This window comes from Urocampus carinirostris, chromosome 13 (assembly GCF_059441175.1).
Source record: "Urocampus carinirostris isolate Australia breed hairy pipefish chromosome 13, RoL_Ucar_1.0, whole genome shotgun sequence".
Classification (NCBI taxonomy): Eukaryota; Metazoa; Chordata; class Actinopteri; order Syngnathiformes; family Syngnathidae; genus Urocampus; species Urocampus carinirostris.
The window spans coordinates 32,967,140-32,986,282 of record NC_142361.1 but is presented as its reverse complement, the minus strand read 5'-3'; the positions used below and the strand labels follow the sequence as shown (position 1 = coordinate 32,986,282).

At 39.6% G+C, this 19,143-nt stretch overlaps 1 protein-coding gene across 1 annotated transcript; it reads left to right on the top strand.

The window, feature by feature from the left end:
• The first annotated feature begins 1,489 nt into the window (after positions 1 to 1,489).
• LOC148354369 (cadherin-1-like) lies at positions 1,490 to 18,430 on the top strand. Its single transcript, XM_088351112.1, has 18 exons — positions 1,490 to 1,861; positions 4,993 to 5,101; positions 6,500 to 6,588; positions 6,748 to 6,876; positions 7,041 to 7,181; positions 7,285 to 7,440; positions 7,543 to 7,687; positions 7,978 to 8,150; positions 9,270 to 9,398; positions 9,815 to 9,997; positions 10,414 to 10,658; positions 10,844 to 10,986; positions 11,334 to 11,425; positions 12,554 to 12,686; positions 12,763 to 12,981; positions 15,846 to 15,976; positions 16,764 to 16,907; positions 17,733 to 18,430. Exons 1-18 carry the CDS (start codon positions 1,811 to 1,813, stop codon positions 17,943 to 17,945), a joined length of 2,625 nt encoding a protein of 874 aa, XP_088207238.1. The 5' UTR covers positions 1,490 to 1,810; the 3' UTR covers positions 17,946 to 18,430.
• Positions 18,431 to 19,143: the final 713 nt, after the last annotated feature.

The following is a 19,143-nucleotide window of genomic DNA, read 5'->3' as shown; positions in this document are numbered from 1 at the left end:
TGAGGCTCACCAAAGAAACCTGACACGATTGTCTGTCGTTTTGCTGCTGCGGATACCCAGAAAACTCAAAAAGGCTGTGCCCAAAAAAAAAATTACAAAAAAAGATTGGAATTGGTCCAGTTTGGTCACTTTCAGTCTCTGTAGTTTGTATTCTCCGTTGTGCTTTGTAGCACTTGTTTTAGGTTGCACGGCACAAGACAGCAACATCTAGCGGTCAAAAAACACAAACTGTCTCTTTGAAGCAGAGATGTGAAACTCATATTAGCTCAGGGGCCACATGGTTGACAAAACATTCTCACAGGGACTAGTAGATCAAAGAGCGAGCGAGCGAGCGAGCGAGAGAGAGAGAGAGAGAGAGAGAGAGAGAGAGAGAGAGAGAGAGAGAGAGAGAGAGAGAGAGAGAGAGAGAGAGAGAGAGAAAAAAGAGAGGGGGGGGTCAAGGGGGGCACTGAGAGAAGGAGAGAGGAAGAGAAGGAGAGAGTTGGAAAGAGAGCGAGGTAGGGAGAAAGAGAGAAAACAGAAAAAAGAGTTACATACAAGAGAAAAAGAGAGGAATATGGAGAAAGCAAGAGAGAAAGAGGGCGAGGTAGGGCGAAAGAGCGAGAAAGAAAAAGTTGGGTGGGAGGGGGTGAAGGAGGGTCAGGGGGCAGAGAGAGAAAAAGAGAGTAAGAGAAGGAGAGAGTAAGAAAGAATGAGATAGGGAGAAAAAAAAAGGGAGTTGCATACAAGAGAGGAAGAAGGAGAAAGCAAAAGAGCAAAAGAGAAAGAGAGAGAGAGAAAGAGAGAGAGATGGACGCACACACACACACACACACACACACACACACACACAGAGGAGATGGTTAGAAAAAGTGACAGGGAGAGAGAGAGGGAGTGAGTGTGATGGACACACAGAGAAGGAGATAGTTAAAAAAGAGAGAGAGTGGTGTGGAGAAAGAGAGAGAAAAACAGACAGTGAAAGGCATATAGAGAAAAAGAAAGGGGGAGAGAAAGACAAAAAGAAAAAGTAAGAGAAAGAAAAAAAAGAGAAAGAAAGAGAACCAAATAGAGAGAGAGAAACAAATAAAGAGAGAAAAGAGAAGAAGAAGAGACACAGAGAGACACAGAGAAATAGAGAAAGACAAAGAAAGAAAGAGGGAGAAAGGAGAAAAAGAGACAAAAGAGAATTACAGAAAGAATGACAGACAGACAGACAAACAAAATCGCTACATTTGCTGGCCCTGAAGCGGACATAATTCAAACCGCAAATCATTCTTGTCTCTTGTGCTTCTCAGCATTGCCTCGCGGGCCAAATTCAAACCCTTGTGGGCTCTGTCCAACCCGCGTGCAGCATTTTTGACACCCCTGCTCGAACGCTTACCGGGCAAACAGAGACTGCCTCACTTGAAAGAGACAGACAGATGAAAGAGGGAGAAAGAGAAAGAGAGAGATTGAAAGAGAGAGAAGAGGGGGCGGAAACGTAGTCTGTCCATTGACTTCAAAGAGGAACAGAAAGTTATAACCGGTGAGCATCGGTACAACTCTTATTTCAACACCGAAATGATCTCAAATTCCAGTTTGCAAATACAGAAACTCTTCGTCGGTATCGGTCCAGTATAGGCTTGCCCTTATAAGGAAGGCGGAAGCGAAGCACCTGTGAGCTGACGTCACACGTTGAAAGTACCTGCAGCTACTCGTCGAAAGAAAACGGCTTCACTTTGCGGACTTCCTCGACGTGGAAACGGCACAAAAACCTCCTGAGGAATATCAACTTATTTTCTTTTTTATATTTTTTGGTCTTACGAGAAAAAGTTTCGGGATCTGCGGGCAGATGAGGGCCGCCACGTTTGCGGTGTGGGGAACTTTGTTCGTCGTTCTCCAGGTGAGGTTCGCTTCGGTTTTCTGTATCTTGTTTAAATGTCTAATTTTCATTTCTTTTTTCAAAACTATGTTTTATTTTCCACTCTTTCCACTTTTTACACACTCGACGCTTCATTCTGGTTATTTTGACTTCGATGTCGCCGAGTTTCACCGTGAGTCTCGTTATTGTGTTGCTCGAAGACATCCATTTTGGAATCATTTATTTTTTAAATTCTTGAATTAACATATATAGTGTAGTTGAATATATCATATTTATTAGTATTTCGACAAAACTCACCCAGTTATTTACAATTGCTTGTCCTCTGTGTCCTCGACGTACGTTAGTAAAAGGGCCTCGCCCTGTCTTGATGTCGTCAACGTGGGGCCCGCGGGCACTAGGTAGTCCCTTAAGAGCACCTGAGTAGATCACGGACTTGTTAAAAAAACGACAGGGTTGGGTAGGGTTACTTTAACTGGATTACTTTCAACTACTTTTGGATGACTACAATACCAAATATGCTAATAAAAGACAAAAGAAACTAAATATGAATAAAATTACTGAATTTTGTGCAGGCTTGGGGAGTAACGGATTACATGGAACGGCAAAAATTATGTTTGGATTTATTTTCATTTTGTTTCTGTCGCATTTGATGTTAGTTTTGCTGGAGATCAAAGCCAGGAGAGAAAGCTTACCACGTGTTGTGAGTCATCTTTTTATTCATATTTAGTTTATTTTGTCTTTTATTAGCATATTTGGTATCGGAGTAATTGAAAGTAATCCAATTTGTAGTAACCCTACCCAACCCTGAAAAACGATTATTGTGATTTTTCTAGGCAATGATAGTTATTGTTGGAGTCTATTAAACCCTACTTCTAATATGACATATGATCAAACCTAATACAACTTGGAGCCTGAACGCAGATCTAAGAAGGAAATTGAATGTTTCTGAGATGAATTGTTTGAGGACTATGTTAGGAGTGACAAGATTGGATAGATTGAGAAATGAAATGGTGAGAGACAGAACTGGAGTAGTCATAGAACTGAGCAAGCGTGTGGATAAGAGAGTACTCGGTTGGTTTGGACACATGGAGAGAATGGATGAGGAGCGAATGTTGATGAGGATCTACAGAGCATAAGTCAATGGAAGGAGACCAAGAGGAAGGCTGCGATTGACATGGATGGTGTTATGAGTGCACTGCTGGAAAGAGGTCTAAATATAGTTGAAGCTAGAGCTCTTGTTGGTGGTAGAAAGGAGTGGAGAGGTGTTGTAAAAGGACAGTGGGATTGTGGACGCGTTCTTTTGGATGGGCTGGGCACCCATATGATGCAGTAGGGGTAAACCAGTGAAAGCTGTCAGGCCCTGCTGTTGAACAAAAGAGTGTGTTGTGTCACCCTGACCCGACTGACATGGCCGCTTTCTGGTGTCCTGTTTCAGCTGGAGGGACGAAAGCATGACCAATACAAACCTACTAAATACTAAGAATCTGCCATAGTTATCTACGCTGTTTATAACACTATGCACACCCATTTCCCTTTAAAACTACCTTCATCAGACAGTGTTTATTTTTCTACTGAAAATGGTGATGCAGATTTATAAAAGCTTAGATTGTTGCAAATAATGAACACTTGTTTTTGTATCATTATTTAAAAATCGTGATGAATGATTGCTACTTTGTTGTTTACATTTTATTTTTAAAGCGATAACATTTCCCAAGAACTACTTTTAACATAATAAACAGTGCTTTTGAATGCTACCCGGGGAGAAAAATAGTGGCATATAATTTTTTCAATGAACTATTTTAGGATTTTTATAAAATGGGAATATAATTATTTAAATTAGAATAAATGGTAAATGGTCTGCATTTATAAAGCGCTTTTCAAGTCAATGAAGACCTCCCAAAGCGCTTTACAATGTGCTTCACACTTACCCATTCACACACCAAAATTTATATCCGATCATTTTCCTCATTTCAGATGATATGCGTGTTTGTTTTTGTTTTTTTAACTGGAAAAAGTTCAAACTTTAAGTGTAATAAGACGAAATCAAAATTTTCTGCCAACAGAATTAAATGTGTATAGGGATTTAACTTAACTAAAAATATGAAACGGCCAGAAATAAAGTGCATAAGAATTTGGTAACATTTATTTTGCATTTTACAGATGAAATTAAGATTAACATTTTCAAATGATGACCCTTCCGAATTAACATTGTTATGTAAAGTACTTGTATTTTCCTGAAATGCCACTCAGTATCTAATTTTACACTTCAATATTTTTCTTTAAAGTCCCAGTGTGTAATATTTGACCACTAGATGGCCCTGTTTTTGTCTAATGCGGACTGAAACCAGTGGCACAGAGCACGGCGTAGCAGCAAGTTACCAGACTAACATGGTGGTGACCTTAGTGATTCCGCTATGTAAAGGAACAAATTTCTCGACCGATTATTTATTTTTTTATAGTTCTTTTTTTTTTTGTGCCTAATATTCAAATTAATGTTTTTAATTGTCTTTTTTTACTGAAAGAAAGTTTTGTTTGTACCACTAGGAGGCACTAAATATAACACAACCCTTCAAATTCTCGCATATCCTTTGTACTGCCATCTCATACCCCACACTCATCCCGCATAGGAAGACTTTGTTTTATGACTCTAAAAAGACAAGTATGCAAATGAGTTGAAACCCAGCATGTCCCCTCTGAACGGATTGAAAAATCGGGTCGTTTCTTCACTGTAACGTCTTTTGTCCTTAGGTGTTGACCATTCTTTGAAGTGTATTAACAAGAAATGTTCTCATTTACATCCAGGAATAAAGTTAAAAACCATCACTCTGTGCTTTGATCCCCATCATGGCTCGCATCATTTTAGATTTGTAGCTTTGGTTTTCTGAATGCAATGCAGGCAAACGTCATTTTCATAATTAAGAATGAATGAATGGGGCGAGCACACCTTCTTTTCTCTTTTGAAATCTTGTGCATCAGATAATTAACACACGGGGTTCTTTTTTGACTCAAACATTTGCAGTTATCAGCAACCCAAAGGTCTGACTGTTGGTGTGTTGCTCAAGACCAATTAATGGATGAACCCAACCAGTGTTGAATTGAATTAAAGAAAAGTTATATTTGTGAATGTGCATAACTCTGACCCTGTCTTTTAGACTTCAGTTTCTTCTGAAGAGCCATCATGCGTGCCTGGTTTTCAGTCAGACAGGAAGGTTTTCACAGTGACCAGGAAGCACCTAGGAAGAGGCACACTGTTAGGCAAAGGTAAGTGCTATCACCAAAAAGTCAATCTTAGGTTTTGATTTCAGTAAGATTTTAGTCCCCCCCTCCCCTCAATTACGTGTTTCTAATCCAGCCACCTGACAAATCAAAGTGCACTTTTGTTTAATGTGTAGAAAAGTATAATTATCCATGCTTCTCATCAGTGATCGTTGATAGTCGAAGAAGCTCAAGTCCCAACTTGTGTCTCATTTAACGAGCTTTCCCGCACTCATGAATGCACCCAAGCCTGTTTTGCAAGGCCTTTCTTCTCAAAACATGTCAATAACTGCAGGCTTTGCAGTACATTGTGACTCAACAAAACAAAACGGCCTGGATAGTCTCTGAAGTTTGCAACGTATCAGTAATATCTCCTTTTCCATGTGCGTTCTCCATAATACAGGGTGTTTTAAAAATGTGAAATACTTTCACATGTAAATATCACGTGATTAAGAGAAAATAAATGGAAATCTGTTCCATTTTGAAGATCCTAAGATTTATTCTTCCAAGTCTGAATGAGAAGTTGAAAAGCATGAGGGTTATGTGAACGGTTTCACAAATGTTCAAAATGTGCACCGCCTGAGAGGCTGTCAAGAATCGGAACAGGATCAGGACCCGTGACGCTTCTCACACAAGCTTTTTATTTTACGGGAAATGGGGAGTCATGCACGTTAGGCAGCAGTGTGGCGTGGAATGACAGGAAGCCAGAGGCCGACGAGATGGATACCAATTGCCCGAGCAGATATCGGACGGAAGGGGTCGATACAGGACAGTGACAGACAGGATTGATATCAAAACAGGATATCAAAATTAAACAGGACAAACTAGACGGGAACAAAACTGGAAACTGATATTAAACAGGACAAAATAAACAGGAACAATACCGAACAGGAAACCGGACAGATTCAAACCCACGTCTTGCGGGGCAGAGGTTCGTTGACGGACTGACAAAGGAAGAGTGAGAGCAATGAGCCTAAATAGACAGAAAGCCAATCTGGCAACTGTGACGGAGGCGGCATTTGTCAATTTGGTAATCCAGCTCCCTCCAATCGCGCTGAGGTATTTTTGGGGTAACTGTCCCCAGCAGATTCCAATTTATTTAAATACACCAAATATCTGCTTGTGAGTTGGTAGAGGCGAATTTGTCATAATAATTATTCGTTTTTAAAGGAAACCCCCCCCCTGTATGTGATTTTAATCTCAACCTGTTTATGCTGCTTTGATTTCAAACATACTAATAAGTTAAATCAAACAAATGTCTACTACCAATATGAGTTCTTTTTTTATATTCTGCTAAACTCTTACTTGGTGTTTTCGATTGCTCGTACCATTTTTTTTTTAGGAAATTTAATTTTGTTATAGAAACGCCAAAGACTATAAACTCTATTTTTGTTTTTCCCATAGTGGATTTCACAGACTGCTCAGATCGCAGGAGATTTCGTTTTACGAGTGAAGATTCACGTTTCGTGATTCAAACTGATGGCGTCTTGAAGGTGAGATTTTTCTTTTTGAGTTTTATTTCCAAGAGCTAGTGTTTTTTTTTGTTTAAGGAGCATTTGTTCTGTATGTTTGACAGAATTGTCGGATACATTTTTACCAAATAATCATAAGGTAAAATGATCCTAATGGGTATTTCTTCTTCTGTCCTTTAGGTTAATCGTCCGGTTTCTCTCCATGAAGGTCAGACTGAGTTTTTGGTCCATACCTGGGACTCTCAAGGTCAGAAGATGACCATGCCTGTCACTGTTTTGCACCGTGGCAGCCAAAATGATCATCTTGAGGTAGGCTTTCATGCTCGTTCCCGAATTGGGCAGTTATGTTATTGTAATTTCAGGGCTTTTCCTGATTTTAATTGAGGACTGTTGTCAAATCTAAGCTCTGCTGTGTGCGCATGTTAAAAGCAGAAATGGCATATGTGTTAACTACCTGCTACTTTTTTGTTTAGCGCACACACGATGCAGAAGTGCCAGTTTTGCAGTTCCCTGAGTCTACCGGAGGCTTAAGAAGAAGAAAGAGGGACTGGGTTATTCCTGACATCAATGTTGCTGAGAATGACAGAGGTCCATACCCCCTCAAAGTCTCTCAAGTACGAAAGTCCTGTTTATTTATTCGTCCCAAAAAATCCCTTTTGAGACTTATTATTTGGGAATTGAATCGCAACTTCACCGCACTTTCCGTTTTTTGCATAGATCCGGTCCAATGAAGACAAAATGAAGAAGATTTATTATAGTATTACTGGTCCAGGAGCAGATCAGCCTCCTGTTGGCCTCTTCACCATGGACAGAGACACCGGTAATCTTTATCTGACACAACCACTGGACAGAGAAAAGCAGCCCAAGTACAAAGTGAGGGCGCCTTTTTTATTATTATGTTTTTAATTACGTGCCATTGATTCTTGCTAATATAATTACTGGAATGCATTTATTCCACCCATTTTTTGTGTACAGTTTCAAGCGTATGCGGTGGCTGATGGAGGCGGAAAAGCTGAGGAACCCATGGAAATTATCGTCAATGTCATTGACCAGAATGACAATAAACCTAAGTTTGACAAGGACACTTTCTATGGCGAAGTGGCTGAGGCATCACCCAAAGGTAAAAATCCAGGAATGGAATTATTTCCAGATGTCTGTTTGGGTTGAAGAAAGTTCATTTGTTACGTTTCTAGTTGCAGTAGGTCCTTGTAGTCTTAGCTTTGCTTATCAGTTTATTACATCAAATGCAAATCATATCTGACCAAAGTCAACTGAACTGGATCTCTAGCAAAATCATTGAAATCAAAAGTCAACCCAAAGTCTTTCCTAACGTGTTAAATCGGACCTACTTTATCCAAACACATAAACAATGTTCATAACTATGATATTCGACGTTTCTCTTTTTGCCAGGCTTTGAAGTCATAAAAGTGAACGCTACAGATGCCGATCAGGAAAACACAGACAACTCTGATATCCGTTACCGTATTGTGAGCCAAGATCCAGAGTTCCCTGCAACAAATCTTTTTACCATCAATCCAGTCAATGGATACATCCGAATCAATGCCGGCGGCTTAGATCGAGAGGTGCGGCCTTTTTTTTTTTAACCATTATTGTATGCTAATAATATTTGTGCCTATTGTATTCCACAAAGGTAATGGTTAGGTTTAATTGTAATGAACAACTTATTTGCCATTTTTAAGTCTTACCTGGCTAAAAAATGTCATCTTGATGGTGTAAAGACAAATCTGTACCTTAAATCATCCACAAGGCTTCACAGGCCTGCTAGTAGAGTTGAGTACTGTGGGTTGGTAATATTTTGGTTAGGGCTGCAACAATAAAACGACAAAATCAATTAGTAAAAGCTTTGGCAACTAATTTCAGCATCGATTCGTTGTGTTGCTCTATGAGCCTCTAAGCACGTTAAGTTGATGCAAATAATTGTACATTATTGCATTTCCTTGTGAAGTTAAAGGTTGTAGTACCACCTTATTACAGCAGAGAGCGTCTCGAGACCTTTTCCATAAACAAAAGTACAGTACCTTACATTAAACGGGTATCCTTTTATTGCACATTGATTTTTTTCGTGCAAATTTTGGTTTGTAATGATCTAAACACTACAAAGTGAAACATTTTAAAGGGAACAAAGTTCTGCAGAAATACAGGAAAAACTGAAATAATAAAGTAAAAAGAAATGATAATGATGACATTTTAAAGTCAACACAAAATCATGTTATTTCCACATTGGGAATTTTTATGGTTTTCAAAGATTTAACCACTGAAACCAAATTAGTTTACAAATTTTTAAAAAGTTTTTGTGGGTACACATTTTTTTCTACATATAACATGTATCGTTCTTTCTTCATTTTTGTTTTTATGGTAAGTCCAAATGTAACAGAATCTTTGGTAGGGAAAGAGTATATTACATATACATATTGCAGGTGTATAACATAGATTTGTGTGTATTTTAAGTCATTTTACAAACACTGAGTTTTTGAATTGTTTTGTATTAAAGGATATTCTGTTTTTTACACTATTAGGAATTTAGAAATGCGTCTTAAAAAATTGGATTAATATATTAAAAAAAAATTCTAACTAATCGATTTAAATGGTCTTAGCTGCAGCCCTAGAATTACGGCACAGGTAACATGACCGAATAAAAATGCACATTTACCAATGACATAATTTATCTTTTCTTTCAACAGAAATTTCCCAGGTACACTTTGGTAGTGGAAGCAGCTGACATGCTTGGTAACGGTTTGACCGGGCAGGCCAAAGTCGTTCTCACTGTGACAGACAGCAACGACAATGCTCCTGAGTTCACCCAAAAATCGGTCAGTATTTACTTAAGAAAGCAATTCCTTTGTTTTGATTATCGGATTATCCTAGTATTTGTAGTAGGAGGAGATATTCATCTTCAGGGCTAATGTGTAATTTTGCAGCAATATTTTGAGGTCATTAATAACATTCTAAATTTGTAAAGAGTTTGCATTTTGGTATCTTTGTGTTTTGCCATAATTTAGCTTGGTAATTTTAGGACTGATGTGGTTTTGGGTTTATTTCTCCCTTTTATTTAGGCAAATAACACAATGTATTTAAAACTAGTGTCTCTTGATATGTTACCATGTATCGCATTAACGGTATTCCCTTCCTCTTTTAGTAAATGACAGTAAATAGTGCCATTTACTCCTTTCAGACCTTGTAATGAGTACCCGTCACCCCCTTGTTTTGCATCTTTTTATTTCCACAGTATGACGTAAGCGTGGAAGAAAATCGAGTCGACATCATAGTAACGAAATTGACTGTAACGGATGGTGACGAGCCACACTCCCCAGCCTGGAATGCAAAGTTCACGATTGTCGGTGATCCTGGAAAACTGTTCTCCGTGCAAACTGGAAGCAATAAGAACGAAGGAATCATCACGACTGCCAAGGTATCAAATAATGCATGCCCTTGGCTTTTAGAACTTTTGTAATGATGGGAAAATACAGAGGTCAATGGACCACATTTCCAGGTCATTTGAATGTCAGTTTTTTTTCAAATATATTATTTTGGAAACATTTTGCAAATTAACAGTGGGTGATTTAACTGAACTTTATTAGACTGAATTGGAAAACATATTACTGGCTGACACATCATATGTCAAAATTCACCATCTTTTTCTAATATTAAGTGTCATTGGTTGAATACACATGCCGTTCTGGTGGCTATAACTTTGAAGGAATAAGTATTTTTTGCCTGACGTTAGAGTTTTATACATTGTTCTTAAAATAATTTTAAGACAAATTCAATGCACTTTTTATGGAACAATGACGTGAAATATGTTAATTTGAGATGTTTTAAATGCAGGCTCTGGATTTTGAGAAGACGGGCAAGCACACTTTGTTGGTTACGGTGGAGAACGAAGTTCCTTTCGCCAAACCATTGCCAACCGCCACGGCCACAGTGACCGTAAATGTAATCGATGTGAACGAAGCCCCGATATTCGATCCAGCTGAGAAACTCGTGTCCAAAAGGGAAGACCTTGCTGTGGATTCCGATGTGGTGCAATACATTGCTTCCGATCCCGACATTGCACGTAAACAGAAAGTCATGTAAGTCATGATTGTTTTTGCTCCGTACTTTCACATGATTAGCAAGACGTATGAGATTTGGTGGTGATCAAAGTCTTAGGCATCAACATATTTACATATTTCCTTCCCCCCTAAGAGAATCTCCTTAGAGGAGATGTATTTTCACCACCTTTTACATCACCTACCTGTGTTTAAAATACTCCTAGGTACAAGATTGTCAGCGACCCAGCCGGCTGGTTGAATGTGGTCACGGAGACGGGCATCATCACAGTTAAAAGTCCAATGGACAGAGAGTCTATATTTGTCAAGGACGATAAATACACAGCACTAATTGGTGCATATGACAATGGTAAGTAGCATTTTCAATCTTGTATTTTATCTAATCAATGACTGATATAACATAGAAAACTGTTCTCAAAAGACCTGAGTCCCAGTTCATGTCACAGATATACAGACGGGGTCGCAAATTCCACGAATTGAGAGCTCTTGGGGAGGGTATCCATAGTTTTAAAACCAAATTTTGACTCTTGCCGTAACATTTAAATCCCTAATATACATTTTCCTTTTGGAATTGCATGGGCAAACAAATGTCACCCATTTGGTGGAATAGTTCATTAGGACTTTAGATCGCATCTGATGTTAATATGACCAAGAATGGTTTTGGATTCGTTGACATTTTTGTTGTCTTTTCACTAGATGAAGTCCCAGCCACTGGAACAGGGACCCTGGTGATCCTCCTTGAAGATGTTAATGACAATGCACCCACCATTGCAGAACGTTCATTTACGGTAAGGATCATTTTCACATCTGCACAAAGAAAGAAGGAAAGAAAAAAGCAATTACAATTTTTTTACTGAATTGTTATTTTCTAATAACTGGCTTCTACATTTTTGTTATTTTGGGTTTACGAACTCCATAAATGTTGTATTTACCAAGCTGGCTGATTTTTCCACTAATCCGGACCAAGTACTACATTGACCTTTTTAGTTACGGAAGATTTATTTTTTTATACATTTGGGACTACAATATTGGGAAAGCAGAATTAGCTGTTCTTTCCAACCATTATTTTACAGAAAGTCCTGCTTTCTGTAGCAGATCATGGTGAAGCAGTCCCAAATTCATACTGTGGAGTAAACGAATCTGGGTGATATATCCTGCTATTGTAAACAAAGTGGTCCAGACTATTATAGACAAAAATTGATTAATAGAATAGGTGCTCTCTAGAAATGATGCTATATTCATTCAATTACTCGAGCCACTGCATACAATGTTGCAACAGTTTTTAAATTAAAAAGGACAAGCCAACTCAAAATTTGCTTCACTGTAAATTATTTGTAGCGCCAGTATTATTCAGTTTGGAATTCGAGTTTTTTTTTTTTTTTTTATCCTTTTGGTGTTCATCCAACATTGTATTCATCTATATAATACTTTTTTAATTCCAATCGGAAGGTTCGGGATATTTAAGACATGAATAGACTGGACAGTCACTCAGGAATAGACTTATTTCTAAATAAAACTCGACACATTTAACAAGAAGATTTTACTTCATGACGTGAGTATAAAACTGCAGAATTTCCATCAAATGATGGATTATGTGTTGCCTTTTAAAGTGCCATTACTGAAAATATGCAAGCGTTTTACCATATGAATTAGTCTCACTTAGTGGAGTGGGGCTTCACCACCAGCTGCCATTCCCTTCATTAAAGCATTTCAAATCCAAAATGGCTGTCCCTGAAAATTTCGCAGGCATATTCTCAATATGCTCACCAATTCTATAAGAATGTGTGCCATGTTTGTTTTGTTGAATTCTTATCTGTATCAAGTGTGGATTAGAATGACTGCTGGGTCACAACATCTTATTTTTGAGAAACGCAAACCAGGATTAAAAACTTCAACTTTCCCTCCAATGTTGTCAGGTGTGCAACAAGAAACCTGTGCCTCAGTTGCTGTCGGTAACAGACAAAGATGGACCGGGCTTTGCGGCTCCTTACGCAGTTGCGTTGGAGGGCACGTCCAAGAACAACTGGACTGCTGGAATGAACGACTCCAGTATGTGACCGCCAAGCCCAAATATCGCAAAAGCGAATTGAAATACAAGTTAAAGAACCTTTTGTTTTTGATCTAGAAACTGGCATCATCTTGAACCTGGCAACCGAGCTGGAGAGTGGAGATTACACGGTGGTGCTTCGAGTGGCCGACAACCAGGGATTGGAGCAGGACAGCACAGTTCACGCCAAAGTGTGCGACTGCACCGGCGAAGACATCATGTGCAAAGGACGCGTGGCGGGCGGCACCGACCTGCCAGTCATTCTCGGGATCCTGGGAGGAATCCTCTTGCTTCTCCGTAAGTCTCACTTTGAATATTAACTTGGTTACGTTGTCAATCTAGAGCAGTGGTTCCCAAAGTGGGTGGTACCGGCCCCCTGAGGGCGGTGGATAGATCTGGGGGGGGGTGGGGGGGTGGGGGGGGGGGGGGCTGTGAGGAAGAAGGGGACGGTAGGGGGGCGGCAGTCCGAAGTCAGAAGTTTGAACGTTCGTTTCATGATTTCTACACAATATGTCAGGGCTGCAAGATTAACCGAAACCGACATCGCAATGTGACATAGAGCGGTTGTGAAACCGCAAAGCACTGCGTTTTTTTACAGGTTTTGTAGTGAATGATAACATTTTGGCCAACCACAATTGTTACTGTTTGCAGACCAATCAGTGGCAAGTTTTAATAACAGCTTTAGCCAATAACGGCGATTCAAGTTTGCAAGCACCACACTATGCCACACCCACTGTGTGAGCTCTTTGAGTGTCATGGTGGACTCTGTAAACATAGTCCCAGAGTCAACAAACGAGAAGGAAACTAAGCTTGCGCCGAAGAAGGGCGGTACATCACTTGTTTGGACCTATTTATTTAATTTACTTTCGCGTAGTCGCTAAGTCCAGAGGAAACAAGTGATTTGTACCAGCACCTTTAAAATTATCACGGCTAGTAAAAAGGACGACAGGAAAAAGACGAAGGTGCATCTACAAGTGGACTGAGAAGTAAACAAACCTCCATCAAAGCAGCATTTGCGACCTTCACGCCGTACAAAAAAAGTTCGCAAAGGCACAAAGAAATAACCAATGCTGTGACCAGTTAAAAATGTTTAATAGTGTCCAACCCCAAAACTGCATTATCCATTAGAGGTACCACTTTTTATTTACGCAAGTTAACTAGTGAAATGTTAGAATAACTAGTATTAGCAGTAGTGTCAATAAGTTAGCAGGAATGGTGGGTTTGAATTGATACTTAAATACATTTCTCGCGCTGGAGAGCCAAGGGGGGTGCCAGCCCGCAAAAGTTTGGGAACTATTGATCTAGAGGGCAATGTTCCCTCTAAGCTGCGCGCGTGCGCAATCGCGCACTGCCCGCACATTCTCAGCGCACAAGAAAATCTAGCCAGCGCAATGTTCCCTCTAAGCTGCGTATGTGTGCAATTGCGCACTACCCAGAGCTTTTCCGCGCCCAAGAAAATCTAGCCAGCTCACAAAAATCAGGGCTCGAAATTGCTAATTAAGAAGCGAAGTAAGTTAAAATTACAGTGCCTGAAGGTAAAAATACACGGGTTCCCCTGACGCTGTGTTCTAAATGCTGTATTTTGAAGTCAAGGTAGAAGTAGAACGAAGCTGAGTAAAGTCAGTAAAGTTTTTCGAGAACCTGCTTCTTTGGCTCTGCTCACTAAAAGGAACCGGCTCTTTCGGGTTGTGTATGCTTCTTTCATCCCTATACGACCAAATATTATGTAAGATTATGCACAAAATGACTTCAAGGAAGGGGGAATAGAACAAAAAAAGAAAAAAATACCAAATGAAAAAGTAGTGAAAACCTGAGAAAAAGAGAAACAAAGGGAAGAGAAAAAAGAAGGAAAATTCAGAAAAAAAGCCAGAAAAAAGAAAAGATGGAAACAAAGGAAAAAAAGTAAATAGACTACAAAAAGAAAAAAGGAACAGCTAGGAAAAAATAAACACAATGAGATTTTTTTTTAAAGGAATTTAAAAAAAAAAAGAAAAAAACATGGAAAAAGAAAAGTTTGTGTTGCATTCAAATAATTTCCAATTATAGTCAATCTTGTTGCCAACCTTGTACTTCCACTGGCCTGGATCAACAGCTTAACTCCGGCTCAAGAGACGAAGCTGAGAGAACCAGAAGAGAATAATGAGCCGCATGGTCAAATCATGACCTATCTTTATTAAAAATATCCTCCTGATGTCCCCACAGCAAAGCGCCACTCCCAAAGCTGTATTTGCTGACAATCCTTTATCGTACAGAGGACATATGAAGCGACAAACCTATCCCAAAGTTGTTTTACATGAACTAGAAGTCACGGACGCACTGTTTAAGGCATTACGATTGCAGGGACCTAGAAATAAGAGTACACAATAAAAAAAAATAGCACCTGGGTGTATTTGTAAAAGTGTAAAGACGCTTTAGCTCCTTTCTTTGCGAATAAAAACTCGTGCCACAAAGATGCCAGACAAACGTGGCAGCGACATCTCTGTGGGGAAATACATGGTCAAAACTATGCCTGGTATTCAAATAAATATTTTTTTTTTGTCCAACTTGGAGGCACTAAATATGACACACTGTCCCTTTAATATATGAAATACAATAGCAAAATTCAGGTATTTTAATTTAAAAAAAAATAAAGGAGGATAGATTTAAATCATTCATTTAATAACATGCTGAAATGTTTAAAAATAGACTTCTACTAAAAATGAGTTTCTATTCTGGTGTCCCTTTGTGTGCTCCCGTGTAACTGTTTCATTGAAACATTCAAATGGCTTGCTCCACTATGTTTACTCTTGCCTTTTTTTCAATTGATTTTATTAAGAAATTACATTTCACACCATAAAATAATGCTGAAGAAGCCCTGTTGCATAGTTTTTCCATGCAAATATGGTGCTTATTTGTATATTTTGAGCGTTGCAAAACCAATTTGATGAAAAAAGTCCCTTGTATCCACATAACCTGTCCAGATATATGCAAACGCGAATAAAATGGATTTGCTCACGTAGGTCTGTGGGAAGACTCTGACATTTTTTGTATCTGCCGATAACGACCAGCCATTTTCTTCCCCTCTGGCAAATTTGCTCCACCCAATGTGGCCCCCAACTCAACGTTTCCCGCCACCCCTTTTCTAGATGAAGCTTGCTAATTTCTCTTTCTGTGTGCCTCAGTACTGCTGCTACTTCTGCTGCTGTTCGCAAGACGAAGAAGAGGAGAGAAAAAAGAGCCTCTGCTGCAGGAAGACGATGTGCGCGATAACATCTATTACTATGATGAAGAGGGAGGTGGAGAGGATGATCAGGTACAGCAACTCTCTGAAAAATGAGGTTTCTCTAACTTGCCGTCGCTCCCAAGTGCAACCGGCATTAGTGTGGCCCAATATTTGTTCTTGGTACAAAAAAAAAATCTGTAAAACAAAACATTGATTTAAATAATAGGCAAAAAAATACATGAATTATATCATACCATTTTTTTCTGCAGTCCTGTTGCTTGCTGTGGTACTGGTTTTTGTCCGCATCACACAACAGCGCCATCTAGTGGCAAGAAATTGTACACTGAGGCTTCAAATGAGGGAATGTTCAAGTACCAATAACGGTTAGCTGTAGCAGTATTGGCTGCCCCCTGGCGGTCATATGATACTCAAGAGCTGGTAATGGAGTTCTGAGCCATCAGGTTATTTTTCTGACATACTGTCTTTAATGAAAAATATGCAAGGCCTCTTTTTAGGCAGGGGTACTTGTGTTCAATTGGCTTATGGTATTTCATGATTGCGTTCCATACATTTTTGGAATGTGGGATTATTTACCAATTTTACAATCAAATACTCCTATACACTGAAAGGAAAGACTAAGCCCTTTTTTATATTCACAAACGTTTAACAAAAGTATAGTATAAACATTTTTCAAAAACGACTGCTCTATCAAATAATTGAATCAAGATGAACTGAAAGCTGATAGAATGCTTAGCTAGTAGGAAGGTTAATTGTTGAAGTAGCGATACCGTGAAAAGTGAACTGGGAATAATGGATAAGAAAAATGATTTTTAACTCAGTATGTTCATATGAGTAAATGCGTAATCTTCTCTCCCAGGACTACGATCTCGGTGTTCTCCACCAAGGCTTGGACAACCGCCCTGAGGTCTTCAGGAACGACGTGAAGCCCATCTTCTTGACGGCCCCTCAGTACCGACCGCGTCCTGCCAACCCAGAAGAAATTGGCAACTTCATCGATGACGTGAGTGGCGTGAAGGTCGCTTTCTAAACGACCACCAATGCCTGTTACTCGTGTGACTCAAATATTTACCAGTTAGTTCATTTTAGAATTCCATGACACACCTAAAACTAGTGCGTTCTGAATTACCATATATGCACGCAAACTGCTTTAAAATAGCCGCATAATTAAAGAAGTGTACCCCAACCTGTGCAAACAAATGAGCCCTTCATATTTCTTGGTTTGCAATCTCCAGAGCTCGCAAATGAACTCTTTGCCGAGACACTCCATATCCATTTTGTCTCTGGGGTCCAAACCACTCAGATTTCCGCAATTTCTGGGTATTGTCCCAGACAATTTCTTTAGGTATGGTGTATTGCAAAAATTAGCACACTTACACTTGAAGTTCTGAGCTCATGGATTTCATTCTTTAAGTCGCGCTCCCTCCCCATACACTGCCTACCACTCGCCACTGCTGACACACGACCAAATATGCGCATATATGCCGACCTTCTCATTTCTGTATTTTATTTTTAGTTGGATGTGAGTGTATTTACACGATGGTAGGGAGAATATCAGTAGGGAGAAATTCCTTACTGCAACCACTTGTACTTTGTATGTAAATACACACGCTCACACTTTTTTCTTAGCATATTTAGGGATATTTGTTGTACCGTGTGCGAGGGAGGAATCAAAGGATGTTTAAATTCATGATCTACTTTTGATAGGGAGTAACGTAGCTTGTAACAACAGTAAAGTTACTACATTTCATTAATGTGTAATGGTACTCGCTATCGAGAGGCGTCAGTCGCAAATTTGGTGACTCAACCTTCGGCGATTCTCTTGCAGAACCTGAAGGCAGCTGATAATGACCCGACAGCGCCCCCCTACGACTCCCTGCTGGTGTTTGACTACGAGGGAGGCGGCTCGGACGCAGGAAGTCTCTCTACCCTGAACTCTGACAGTAGCGGGGACCAGGACTACGATCACCTCGGCGATTGGGGGCCACGCTTCAAAAAGCTCTCTGACATGTTCGGGGGAGAAGATGACGACATGCTGTAAATAAAAAAAAAAATCGAGCAGAATGAATGGAAAATGCACAAAAGAAAGAATGAATGGACGGTCTTATTAGAGCAACCACTCACACTATTAACTGAAGACTCTTATGGGCAGACTAAAGTAGGCTTGCTGGTGTTTTAACGGACTCTTTGGAATTGCGAGACAATCTTTCAGTTCCATTTTGAACATGCAGGCTTGCAACTAAAGGCTTTTTTTTTTAAAGAAATCCTAGCATTTTTGAACAGATGTCGTTTCAGCGCGTATGGTGGCCTAAGAAACTTGGAGATAAACTGGGAATATGAATTGTTTGTTCTTTACAGTGCCTCATGTACTACTGCTTCAGGTGAAGATAATTCTGTATGTGTTGTTTTTGATGGCAATTATCAGTGACCATTTTTTTTAAAAAACTTTGTAATAATGCAATTAATTCCGTGGCACCCAAATGAAATCGCCGACATTTTTTTTTATATAAAGTTACTTTGGAACTATTTGTGGCTGGCCACTTTTTGAATCATCTAAACACTATGCTTTTGCTAACTGATGCTCATAGGGTTTAACATTTTCCACCCACAAATGCCAAATTTCATGCAAATACCTGCATAACACAATATTATTTCCCATTACTTCTCCTTTGTCAACCCCCACACCCTTTCGCTTCATTAGCAAAGGCAAAAGTCAACTCATGTCTATTTGTATAGCCTTTAATCAGAGTCTCAAAGGACTGCACAGACCACATACTATTGCAAACTACAAACTATGATGACACCATCCCCTGATCTAAAACCTACATGAGGGCAAGGAAAAACTCAAAAACCTCAACATGAGGAGAGTCAAGTCTTGTGTATTTGTGACGCCCTTAATCACTAAGAGTCTCAAAGGGCTACACAGACTGTTGCAAACTACAGACTAATTACACCATCCCCCGGTCTAAAACCTTCACAAGGGCAAGGAAAAACTCAAAAAGCTCAACATGAGGAAAATGAAGAAACCTTGAAGGTAATGAGGTAATCCCTCTTTCACGACAGGCAGTAGCTCAGGAGGTAGAGCGCTCGTCTTGGGATCAAGGGATCCCAGTTCGAATCCCGGCTTGTCCGTGTTACATGTCGAAGTGTCCTTGGGTAAGACACTGAACCCCTAATACCCCCAGTAAGCAGGTTAGCGCCTTACATGGCTGCAAGGCCGCTATTGGGTAATGTGGAGC

Excerpts from the sequence above, each read along its gene's own strand:
- LOC148354369 (XM_088351112.1), top strand. The coding sequence starts at position 1,811 with ATGAGGGCCGCCACGTTTGCGGTGTGGGGAACTTTGTTCGTCGTTCTC. Across the intron at positions 10,659-10,843 it reads GCACGTAAACAGAAAGTCAT|GTACAAGATTGTCAGCGACC; the intron begins GTAAGTCATGAT and ends AAATACTCCTAG. Across the intron at positions 10,987-11,333 it reads AATTGGTGCATATGACAATG|ATGAAGTCCCAGCCACTGGA; the intron begins GTAAGTAGCATT and ends TCTTTTCACTAG.